General features: G+C 39.7%; 1 protein-coding gene across 2 annotated transcripts; it reads right to left on the bottom strand.

Moving 5' to 3' along the window:
• Window positions 1-883: 883 nt before the first annotated feature.
• On the bottom strand, window positions 884-6,303 carry si:dkey-193c22.1 (uncharacterized protein LOC567837 homolog). Of its 2 annotated transcripts, none has more exons than XM_040154246.1 (9): window positions 6,220-6,303; window positions 4,168-4,195; window positions 3,922-4,071; window positions 3,679-3,799; window positions 3,233-3,445; window positions 2,959-3,042; window positions 2,419-2,560; window positions 1,974-2,136; window positions 884-1,825 (listed from the first exon to the last, which is right to left on the bottom strand). In XM_040154246.1, coding segments are annotated over exons 2-9 (1,110 nt in total). In that variant the 5' UTR covers window positions 4,170-4,195; window positions 6,220-6,303; the 3' UTR covers window positions 884-1,590. The 2 variants fall into 2 exon arrangements, with proteins under 2 accessions (XP_040010180.1, XP_040010179.1); XM_040154245.1 differs by having other exon boundaries at window positions 885-1,825; window positions 6,108-6,278.
• Window positions 6,304-13,021: the final 6,718 nt, after the last annotated feature.

The raw sequence follows: 13,021 nt of genomic DNA, 5'->3' as shown, positions 1-13,021 counted from the left end.
TTATTGTAAAACTAACATTTGGTGCCTTTCGTTACTAAAATAGCAGGTAAAACTTTACTTTAACCCACCCATTTAGCATTTATACATTATAATATAGTTTGTAAGCAGATATGTGTAAGTGTTAATTAATTTATTTCTCAACAACTATAATTCCTCCTGTGGACACCCATAAGTGGGGGCGGCTGTATAAATAGATAATGAATGACAATGTATTAAAACACATTTGTAATAATATAAGATATATCTTCATAGGAGGAGTTATAATTCATATGTTTACGTCCTGCTTACAATAGCTAAACACAGGGACTTGAAAGTGTTACCAAATAGCATTTATCACTCTGAATAGGCTAAATGTTCTTCTGCATTACTACCATAGTCCCTGACCCTTCCGGAAAAAAGGATGGTGGTAATGATAATAGGACAATATGATAAATGTCCGCAAAAGGTGGTGCAACACTTTCAATAGAGGTAAATGACATGTTTTTTTTATATACATTCTATGGTACAGTATGTATAGCTCATGTAAAAAAAGTTTAGGTTTAGCCTAGTATAAACTGGAGAGTAGCATTAATACAGTGTAATCTCTAAAGGAAAAGTATGAATATTGTAATCTCCAAATATGGCCCAGTGCCTGCAGGAGTGTAACCATAGAAAAGCCAATGATAATGTGACAATTATATACAATTATATGTTATTACTGTATGCATTTGAACATACAATGATTGTGTATTTTGTCTTACATGATACTGCATATTTTAAAAGATTTTTTACTCTGTACAATGTATATTAATAGATAGAATATATAGAGCTGTTAAGTACTATACATACTGTATGCTAAATGTTTACTATACAGCAGTTTATTATGGATGTAAAAAATACATCAGTGACAAAATAGTAAAAGTGTGTGTTATGACATCAACACTGTATCATATGTTAAGTGTAACGTGCATTTTACCTGGTCGTTGCTGGTTTGCACAAAATTTGACACTGTGAGTGACGTGTGTCTGACAGATCTGAAGGCATTTATCCAAGATCGAAGGCAAAACATCACGCTTTCTGAGTTCCTTCATCTAGATTTAATATTTCTGTACTTGGGATGACTAAATAGTTTTTCAAAATAAAATGTTACAATATATCCAGAAAATGTTCCATTTAATGAAAACAAGCACGTTACTAATCAAAAATGTTTCCACCTTAGTAAAACATAGTTAACTGGACTTCCATTTTCAATACTATGTAGTAGTGTGCTTTAATATGCTTTTCATGATACTTTCATTGCTTCACGATTAATTTCACTTCAAGTTCACTTATTTCAAACTAGTGTAATGTGTACAAAATCTCTACAAGACAATATTGGAACGATGTTATCCACAGTCCAGTCCCTTCAATTACAATCAGAGAACTGTTCAAAATTTAAATTATTATTATGGAATCACAACATATAAGAATCAATTTAAAATCAAGGTGAAATATGATTCATTTTGAGGTATTAGAGCAGATACTGTAAACAAAGTAAGTGTATGGCACAATCAGTAAATATTAGTGATGAGTGAGTGGTGTTTTTCTGATGACTGATGATCTGATGGGATGTCAGGAGGGTCCCAGAAGTTTTCTGTACTCATGTTTGATACAGCTGTAGATGGGATGGTAGAAGCGCCTGTCTGACGCCATGAGGTCAGTGACAATCTCGGTGTGGTCAACTCTTGGCAGCAGGTAAAGTGACACCTTCAGGGACAACGAGGTGAGAAGCTCAGAGAACTTTGTGGAAGATTCAACAGGAACGATAATGTCACTTGTCCCGTGGACCAAAGCAAACGGAGGCACTCTGGCAGGAATAAAAAAGAGAGGACTGTCAGTCAAAAATGCTCCTATTTGTATTCCAAATAAATAACAGCTGCAACAGATTTGAATATCATTGTTGTTAATGCCAATATCAGTAAAAAAATTCACAACCTTTTGTCTTTTTGTCTCACCTATTCAGTTTATCCTGGCTCAGCGTCTTCAGTAAGTGTGTCGGTGAGTAGTATGGAAAATTTTCCACTCCATTCATGGCTTTGTGCATGGTGGACACGTATTCGACTGCTCGCTTCTGTTCATGCTCGTAATGGTCCATGATGTTGTACACACCACTCAGACCTGTCCAGGAAATATGAGAGATTAAACAACTCATTCCCACAAAATTCTGGCATCCCATTGTATGAAAATATGAAGGAGGCAGATGTTTAACGTGCTACTCAATTTGAAAAATTGTGTTCAAAGAACTCCACTGACCTCACTTCACAGAAAAGGCAATTAAAACATGAACAATTCAGAAGCCACAAAATTATCTTTGTGCCACACATACATTATTTAAGTTGAGCTTTCTTTGGCATAAAACCGTGACTGAAAATTGGTGCTGCACTGTACAGTGATCCTTACCAATAACTCCCTTTATCGCCACTGCAATGTCCTGCTGCTTACTGGCCTCTATGAAAAGCTCCTCTCTTGTGTCAGTGAGAAACAGTGTGGTCAAAGCACACAAATGTGCACCTGCTGAATGGCCAATTAATACAATGTTGTCCTATAAAAGACAGACAAACAAGACAACAACATGTGTAATGACCTGTTTTCTACCATGAACACTGGGCGACTGTGGATATACCAGAGCACAGAATGAAGTGAAACAAATTCTCAATATGAATATAATAAACAATTATCAGTATCGTCCGACATCAGTACTTAAATTTGTTAATAAATTAGTTAATAACTGCGCTTAAAAGTCGTGTGAAATCATAAGTTTCCTCCATGCTTGGAGAATTTTCTGCATCAAAAGGGATTTTGGTCAATTGATTGATATGATTTCACAGAACCTTTAAAAATTTTCCTTCTTTTGGGGGGGTTTAAAATACGTAGTAATTTTACCATTATAATGTGACAGTTTTCCTCAATTTACAAAGAATTCATCAACATATTTCTTACTTTGTCAAAGTTGAACGTCTGTCCACTCGCTCGGGCCCAAACCAAGCAGTCAGCAATATCTTGGACCATCCCTAAAACGTTCCCCTGGCAATCAGATGAAAACCGCAGTCAGTTCAGATACCACAGTAACATTTATAATTAAATTTATCTGCCGTTTGGGTTACTGCAGTATAATTCTGAAGAGTACTGTTCATATCCCAGTCATTCATACTCTGCATTATGTGCTTTACACCTTTATTCAGAAAATCACTATGACTACTGTTTTTTTTCTGACCTTTGGATAGGTGCAGTAATCAGGACAAATGACAGTTGCACTCAGTTCTTCAGCCATTTGCCTGGCCAGCAGACAGTAAATGGATCTTTCTCCAGAGCCCCATGCACCTCCATAGATGAAAACCACGAGCGGTGCTGGCACATCTTCAGGCCTCCCCGCATTTGGAGGGTGGTACAAGTCCAACTTGTTGCCTCGGCGCCCAAAGATGATGGCCTTCGGGGTGTCCAGACAGACAAAACTTTGAAACCATTTCTGGTATTGCATAGCCATCTTTCCAGGGACCACATCAAATCAAGTGGTGAAAGCTGAGACAAACGTAACAGCTTTCCTAATTTTATCTTAGGTATTTACTGAAATGTCTGGTCCCATCCATGCAAAGACACATATACACATAGACTCACTGATAAAACAACCACATTTTTCATTCTGACTTATCCTTGACTCACCTTTTCATAATGCTTACGGTTTTCGTTATTCCTGTACCATGATTTCCACTGAAAGTAAAGTCTCCCATACTGCAGATATTTGAGCGTTTCCAGCACAGCTCTGGTCAAACAATATATTCGCCTGACAGAGAGGCCAAAAATGAAAAAGGAGATTAATAACTGTCTCTACTTAATGAGTAAAAAAATGGAACCAAACTGTATTTAGTGGGACAAAGAACAGATCGACAGCATCTTACAAGTTACCTTGGTTTTAGAGCTTCTATGTACTTCTTATATCCAGGCTTATTGGGCCATCCATAAATCCACTGGGCAGCTAGAGAGATGGAGTATGGGAGGCCCACCAACACCACACCCACCGTCACAGGCAGTGACATGTGATATTTTAACCCTGACCTTCAAAAGTAAAAAATGTATATATTAAGATATTTCTCTTTCAAAAATAAAGTCACTCAATGTTCTTCTTAAATGTTGTACTTGAGAGGGTCTTACATGTTGTGGTGCAGTCTGTCTGCCTCACCTACAAAGAGCCACAGGTTAAGGACAAAGAATGTAAGTAACAGGAAAACATATCATTTGTTATACTGTAGTCAGACACACATCAGGTTGTTTAAGATGAAAATGCATCCCAACCAAGCTGTTTGCTGTTGTTGCTGTTTTCTGTACCACTTTCTAATAAGACACCCTTTGTACAGATGGTCAGTCATAACCGTTGGCTTAATTATTGTATAGTTCATTATTTACCAATGCTTTATAGATCGGCTGTTAATAAATACAAATATTGGGTTGACAGGTTGTCTTCATCCTCCAGCTTTTCTGGCTCATTAGTTCACCAGGTCAAAGCTCCAATGGACCGTTTGACTTCTGAACCTTTAGAAAAAAGGCTGGGGAGCTTCTGGACAAAAATCTTATAATTACTATAATAATAAGCTAGTGATGTTTACAATGAAAGACTTGATGGATTGATATAAAGACTCCTTTCTAAGTAACATTTATAATTACAAATGAATTACAAAGCTAACTTGACTATCATTGACTTACCAGCCGGATAGATTTTTCAAAGCCTGGCAACTTAAACACTGTTTTAATTCATGGCTTATGGCTTAACTATGAGGCATTAATAAATGGTTTATAAATCATTATAAAGTCATTAGTTATGACTTATAAACACTTTGTACCTGGTTTTCTTTACATGTGTACCAGGGTGCCCTCTGGTGAGCCTTTATACAATGACTATAAAAGCTTCATCAGTGCCACTTTTACTCTGCTAAGGAATGACACAATAATCTCATAACCCTTTACTAAGGGCTTCTAACATTTCACCGGATTTCTGTAGTTTTCACCAAATTAAATTAAAGACTTTTTAAGACCTTTTTAATACCGCACAGAATGACTGTCGAAGAATGACAGAAAACCAGTAGGAACAATAGAGCCTTCAATTATTTATTAACTATATGAATTTATGACATTTATAATCACATTTTTGTCAGTACTTCCCAGCCATATATAACAGTAATTCCTACAAATATAATTAATCGATTAACGTGACCTTGACACATGTGTTGATTATGAACTGGCCCACGGGCAACAAGGGGTGCCAGAGCCTCTGTACTAATTGACTGCTGATATTTCTGTCATAGCTGTCAATATTGGCCGATAATGTTCTTTGTCTGGGAGTCACAGGGCTCAGTTAAAAGACTGCAAAGAGAGACATAACAACCCCAAAGAGAAGCACAGCAACCACAAAGACATGCAATACGACCATAGAGGCGGAACTACTACAAGCCCCCCACCCCCTGTATATGAGGGGGGGGGGTTTCCTTGTCTATCCCCAGGGGTCCATTGTCTCAAAATCTCTCCATGCCTGGGCCCAGATAAACTGGATTAACCAGTTAATAAATAAAAAATATCTTGGCTTAATTATTATTATTATTATTATTTTATTAATAAAATTGACACTTTTGAGTCGATTATCTTCCTAGCTACTGTCTCCTAAGAGCCAAAAGTGAAAACTGATACTGTCTATGGCAGACAGGAATAAATATTCAATTCATATACATATTCCCTCCGTAGAATTTGAGACTTTGTAATACCCTCTAAGGCCTTTTTTTCAGGGATTTTTTTCAAATATATTTTTAAGAAGACTTCTCGGACCAGCAGACCCTGGTTGCATTACAAAATGATGCTAGTTAGCCATAAGCTACCGTGGGCTACAATTTTATCAAAGCGAAATATATGTTGTGGTATCAGCTTTTCGTAATTTCGGCGTTAAGTTAGCGAGACCACTCTCTCAATTAGTCCAAACTGTTGAAATAAAGTTAGCAGCTCTGTAGTATTTTCCTATAACGCTGATAAATGTTTCGCAGCTTAGCTTGTTCGCTTCGGAAACAATGGAAAGGTCATGAAAACACCGGAAGCCAATGTAAACATACCAAAATGTAATCATATATAGCACTTTATGTCGAAGCCCATGTCCCGGGTTAGCAAGGGTTTGTTATTGAATTCTATGTTTCGGACGAACGACCGATGCCCTGGACATCTAACCTCAACGGGGAGTCTGACCGTCCTCCAGGTAACCGGTGGACTGACACACACAAAGATAGATGCGGCTCGGCGAGAGAGAAACCCTCCTCTACTTCCGTTTTGGCAATTAAAAACCAGAGAGCTTCCGGTTTTGGTCAGAGGTCTTGTAAATCCTACCAGGCTGAGGTGAGTAGCCAAAAACTGTATTCGAGTAGTAAAGTACTATTACTTTGAAAAAAACAAGTACTCAAGAACTCACCTATTAATCTGTATTACAGTAATTATTAATTAGATAATCACCTATTAATTAGATAATCTGCTGCATATATACACCACTCTGTACCTCTCAAATGTGATCATAAAATCCCCATGTGTATTGCCATGAATGTTACATTGATACTATACTCTATTAAATACACCAAAAAGCAAAGGCATTTTCAAAGCAAATCAATTACTTGTTGTCATCTGTATTGTATTATAATCTGGCAAATAAATCACCACATCAGATATGTATGGATCAGGTCTGTTATGTGAAAAAGTTAGTTTAATGAGTGCCAACTTGTTATAGTGTCCTTAAACTTTGGTAATTCCAGCATAGAGGTCCCAGAAATCCCAGTTTCCATCACAGACACCCACAGAGCAGGAGCGAGCTCACCACCACCAGGTCTCTCCAATCACACGAAGACAATAAGATCAAGATACAATTAGATAAGATGAATATATGGAAAGATACTCAAGTAAGGGCAAAAAGTCTGCTGTATTAAAAGTACACCAACAAGTAGTCGAAAGAGTAGCCTACATGTAACAGAGTAAATGTAGCTCCTTACTTCAGACCTCTGCGGGTGAGTGGCCATAATACTGATAACATTTAGCTTAAACATAAATATCACTACATTTATTTACTTATCATTTGGGGCACACGTGGAGGTGCCCACATAACTTAGGTTTTGATGTAGTGGGCGTGGCGGCAGGATAAGACGGATTTCTGTCTCGTCATAGTCGACATCTCTGCTCTAATACTCCAGAAATACATACTTAAAAAAGGAGGAATCCTCGGGATTATCAGGGATAATACTCCATTAATCACAAGTAAAAACAGGTAATCATAACCGGTAACAGTGTAAGGTGTTACTGCCTTGGATCGATGTAGAAGTACAGAAAATGGCACTACCAGCACATGCCCAGAAGAGGGAGGAAGAACTCCGTCACTTGCTCCTGAATTGTAGTTTGATTGATGCGTGAACAGCTTATCTGCACATATGCCCTATTAGAGGAGACTTGACACGAGACAAACAGTGACTTCAGAGATAAGATGAATGTACTGGACTGCACGTGAATGTGTGTGTGTGTGTGTGTGTGTGTGTGTGTGGGTGTGTGTGTGTGTGTGTGGGTGGGTGTGTGTGGGCGTGTGTGTGTTCTTGACATTTAGAAATAGGTTTAAGGAACCTACCAATGGTTCTGCAAGTTCTAGTCTGTTTACACCACAGTTATATTATGTGACTAGGGCTATTGCAGACCTCGAGTCTTTGCAAGGTCATTCTCATACTGTATTGATTTGAATAAGAAGGAGTGGGTTGCTTTTTTATCATACACTTTGAAAAATGGTTCGAACTAATTATATAATACAATATTTACAATATAGAAACAACAAAATTCAATAGATATATTGTTTTGTCCAGTTGCCTCACAGATTATTACACCTCTGTTCTCTATGTATGCCTACCTGGCACCAAATAATTCCCTGTAAATTCATGGAGGGTCGTGCAGGTCTGGACAGAGGTTTCATTGGCCATGACCACGGAAAACCTTGGATTCGACAGTGCACATTCATGGAAATTAGGTTATTCTTATGTTTGGCCCCACACAGCGGAGCCTGAAGCCCTGAGTGGGTGTGTGGTGGTTCCTCCATCTGCCATGATAAAGGGAGGGGGGGGGTTTCCCAGGTGCTTTTTCTGAAGCCACAGTGGAAACAGAGCCGTTCAATGAGTGCAAACTCAGGCATTCAGCTGGCAGTATGAGCAGAGTCAGCCTGTTTTGAACGCTGTGGGTAAAAATTCACAACATTTTCCTGTGCCTGTTTAAGAATTATATTATCCTTAGGGGAATTATTGTATGCATAGCGGTATTAAGATAATAACAACTGACGTACGCAAAAGCCTTTACTTTGTGTGCAGGCGTAGAAGAGTCTTAGGGTCCATTTGATCGCGAAAAACTCTGCTCTTTGTGGAAAAAGTTTCAAAAGTATACATAGATTGTAAAATAACTGTGTTCAGCATGTGCCTCTAGGTCTGTGTTAAAGTCAAGCCGCTATTTTTTGCTCTCTGAGACTTTCAGTTCAAATCAGAGGTCAGTGATTCCATGAATGCTGCAGGGAAGCACAGTGAACCATCACGCTGCGTGTCCTTCAACAGGGAAGCCCAGCCGCAGGCCATCGCCGAAGCAAACAGCGTTTCCACTGATAGGTCCTGGAGCAAGATGCTCAATCACCACCAACTGCAGTGATGCCGCTGTGTAGCAGAACCCTATTCTCCCTGTAGAGAATACCAACAGTCTCTTCCTATAGGATTCATCTTATATCCAAAGATTAGTTCAGAATTTTCAGAAAAAAAAAATGTTATCGTCGACAAAAACCAGGGTCGATCTATCTTTAAACATTTCCATCTGTGTTTTTAGTTTGGATATTTCAAGGGGGGGTTTGGCCTAATTGACCCTGACTCTGATTTAAATACAGTAGCAAACAATGTTACCTCTAGATCCTCAGATACACAACAGCTGGATCAAAACCCAAAGGAAACAGGGAAACAGCCTTTTCCTGAAACCGCTCCCCTAGATGATTACTAACACACGATGATTGCACATAGCTGAGATATAGAATCTAGACAAGAAGCCAAAGTCGTGATGTGATAAACACAACAGGTTTTTTCCCCCCAAGTTTTTATGTCTATGTCCATTATCAGTGCAGCCATCAGGAACCTGAGATTTCATGAGTTTAAGATTCTAACTGCCCTTCTTCAGCTTGCACAACACAGTATTATTTAGTCTGGTATTTAGGGAGACTTTCTTGTACAAATGTTTGAAGGGCATTTTTAGCTAAGCTTTAATCACTTGCCATGAGGTGAAGTCTATGAAAAAAAGCTGAATTTCGAGAGGATCAAGATCCCTGTAAAATTACAAGGTGCGAGCAGCTCATCACTGTGACAGGTGGCAAATCGGCACTCATTCAACTGGAGAGGCTGGTGTTACTGGTTGTCCCTTTGAAATCAGATCGTTCATTCTCAAACTTTTTCACATTCAGCCCTGGGACCCTCGTGCTTTTGTAGTCTGCTGCTATTCAAAACTTGGAATTAAAAAAAAAAAAGTTCAAATTCAAGATTTTTTTAATTTATTTATGAGCAACACCTCAGGCATGTAGTGGGCTTCTCTGACTTCATTTGAACCACCTTCACATATTACTGGGTAATCATGTTGGTGTTACGAGAATAAGCTCCCTTGGGATGGCTTATGCTCCTCTCATTCTAGTCACTCGTTGTGGGCATTTCACATTGAAAAGAAAAGGATCCTAATTTATTGGTGTACATAGTCCTAGTAGCAGAGTGAGTGCACGGGCATTTTTTTTCACAATTTCTGAGTCTTAAAATATGGAAATATGTTTATATGAACATTTTCCAACTGGGCAATTGATGACATTTCAGATGATGCAAACAGTGGGTTTGTTGATCAACTTTGTGAAAATTGGTGCTTAATCCTTGATAGATTATAAATGGAAACTCTAAATGGCAAGTGTTTGGGCTTGTACAGATGTCTATTGGTGTCTGTTTGTATCTTTGCAGTTGAATGTGCGTTTGCTGGTGTAAACGTGTAAACACTGGCCTGTTTACCTCCCTACTGTGAACCCCCACTGTGACCTAGTCCGCTGAGCTCCTAACTGATGCATGGCATTGAGCCAGGACCCAAACATGTTGCTTCTGTGTCCATCCATAATCCCCCTCCCCACTAACACACACACACACACACACACACACACACACAAACACACACACACACACACACTTTCCCTTCCATCCACTGTGCTCCAAAACCCCAACTCAGCCAGAGTCACAGAGGAATTCTGCTCTCGGTGGGCTCGGGACCTGAGGACACAGAGCCATCTTTTCACGAGGCCTTCACAAACACACCAGGCCCAGAAAGAACCTCCCTTTGACGGGGGGGAACCATGGAAACTGGCACTGACCACGGGCCTAGTTTCTAGGTATCCCAGTGCCCGGAATCACGCCCGGAGTCCCGCAGTCGCCAGAAGAGCATGGAAGACAGAGGTGTTGGCGTTCAGAGGGTGATGCGGTTTTTCAGGGGGCCCTCTGATTGATTGGAGAGAAACAGTGCGACCATTCTTGTCAGATGCACTGGATGAATGCTAACAAGCCTGTGAGGATGCTCCAGAGTGCATTCTTTAGAAAAAAGAGTCGAGAGATTTGGCAAAATAACGTAGTTCATAGGGAAACTGACTAAGCAAATAAATGATAAGTGGGTGTGTACCTGTGTGTATGTGCGTGCACAGGTGGAGGGGGTTTCAGTGGTACCTCACTGCAACAGCTTCGTCTTTATATAGTCTGGGAGAGTGAGGAGTCAAGTTTCAGTGCGTCATGTCTCCTTCCAGCACTGACTGAGTCAACAGAAGGTAAGAGCTTCCCTCCACTGTGGAGCTCTCAACAAACTCTTGAATATTCAGAACCTGACATGACTGATCACCTTGTAGAGCAGCGAGAGCACAAAAACACACATGCCTGCATGGATGTGTTATTTAACAGCCGTGCACCACACTACAGCCGTGTGTTATGCTGCAAGCCGTTATCACATGAAAGCATCCCTCTTCAGCGATGCCACAGCATATACACAGTGCACTTGTCAACATTTCTGTGGCATGGATGGTGACTTGATTTGAAAAAGCGCTGGCCAAGTGTTTGAGGGGAGAAAAACACCCCACAACATGGGGTGTCTGTTACCTTTCCTCCTCTCAGTGGAAATATCTTAGTGTGTCATCGTGCTATTTATGTTTGGCCAGTTGTTTAAAAGAATTACGTAAAACATTTCAACTCAGCTTCTTCTTAGTGTTCACGAATGAATATTAGAGGAAACAGGGGTCAATAGTGGTCAAGAAGCCCATTTTTCCCCAGGTCCCCCTTAGCAAGTTAATACAATCATACTCACAGCAAGAAGGCCCTGGGTTTGAATCTGACAACTGGCTCAACAGAGCCTTTATCTGTTGAGCTTGAATGTTCTTCCCCATGTCTGTGTTGGTTTTCTAAAGCTACTCCAGTTTTCTCCCACAGTCCAAGTTAGCCGAGGTTGACCCCACCTCTCGAATTCGCACATCCTGGGCCCCTATGTCAGCCCTCTAAAAAACACCACCAATGTTTCATGGTGATTTTTTTAAACGCACGCTCACACACACAACTGCTTTAACAGTAATATGAGATAGCCATAGCCTGGTATGTTTTAAATCGGCACCTTTTGTTTGCTTTTCAGTTCTTTGTGTGCAGTGTCCATAGCTGAGAAGAAGACATTCTTTCCACAGCCTTTACCAGTATCAAATACTTTGGAATTGGCGTACGTAAATACTCTGTTTCAAATTGAAGTACGGTCATGTATTTTATAGATTTTTACACAAAAATGTCAGTGTATAATTCCAGCATAAATACTAGTGTTACTTTCACCAGTACCACCAACTATTCTGGCTTGGCCTTCACACTGCCTCGTGCAGAATTATTTCAAACTGGACATTGCTCTTTGTTTGCCCAGTGACTAGATTCCTTACAAAACTCCATGGAAAAAAAAAAAAAAAAAAACCTCAGTGGAGAGTGCAATGGGGAGCAAGTTAATTTCTCACATTGTACTCTTTGATTTACATCTGCATGGAGCGCTCACTGTATAGGCTATCAATGAGAGATGGCACCGACACCTCAGAGACTGAGCTCTGCCTCAGGCACGCTGACATTTAGTTGCATGAAATTCCTCCAGTGAAGAGAGAGGAGCCTCGCTTTGTCTCAACATACATGTAGCAAATGTGTCACAGAGAAGAAAAGAAAAAAGTTAATCAAAGACTGTTGATGTCCCAATAAAGGCCAAGTACGTGCAAGCAAATGACTGGCAAGTTGCTTTGAATTAGGGCAAGTCCTTACAACCCCACGATATGCATATGGGTCATTTGCCTACTACAACTGGGGAAAACTGGAGTTCATTGTAGCTCACAGGCTTTATTATATGGTCTATTGGCACCATTAAATAGTGTGCCACTATTCAGACCTCCTGTGCGATGTGGTTGAAAATGGAGATAGCTCAGTTCTCGTGACCTCATTATGATATTTTATTAACATGATAACAGAGGGCTAAGAGGTATGTTTGGGAGAGTTTAGAGATGTAGGACAACTTTAAATGGATTCTTCAATCAAAATGCTTAAAATTGATATTTTATTTATTAAAAACACAGTGTTGTGAGCGAAATGCCAAGGTCAGCATGGTAACATGCTCGCAATGACAATTCTAATATGAAGATGTTTAATCAGTATAATGTTTACAATCTTTGTTAGCATTGTAACATATGCTAATCAGCACAAAACACAAATTACAACTGAGGCTGATGGGAATGTCATGAGTTTGGTCATAAAGCGGAGTATTGGACAAAAATAAAATTTTGATGATGATGTCAGAGGAAAAACCCAGGGATCGTAAATTGGGAACCATGAATGTATGTACTACATTCCATGGCAGTCCATCCGGTACCTGTTGTTGAGATATTCTGGACTAGACAAGTCTGGACCAAAGTGGT

Source organism: Xiphias gladius, chromosome 19 (assembly GCF_016859285.1).
Source record: "Xiphias gladius isolate SHS-SW01 ecotype Sanya breed wild chromosome 19, ASM1685928v1, whole genome shotgun sequence".
NCBI lineage: Eukaryota > Metazoa > Chordata > Actinopteri > Istiophoriformes > Xiphiidae > Xiphias > Xiphias gladius.
The sequence above is the reverse complement of the archived record's forward strand: the minus strand, read 5'-3'. Positions and strand labels throughout refer to the sequence as shown.

Bases quoted from the DNA above. Each gene is read 5' to 3' on its own strand.
- si:dkey-193c22.1 (XM_040154246.1), bottom strand. The intron at 3,800-3,921 runs GTAACTTGTAAG...CCTCTCTGTCAG, and splicing joins ATAGAAGCTCTAAAACCAAG to GCGAATATATTGTTTGACCA. The intron at 3,043-3,232 runs GTCAGAAAAAAA...TCTGATTGCCAG, and splicing joins ATTACTGCACCTATCCAAAG to GGGAACGTTTTAGGGATGGT.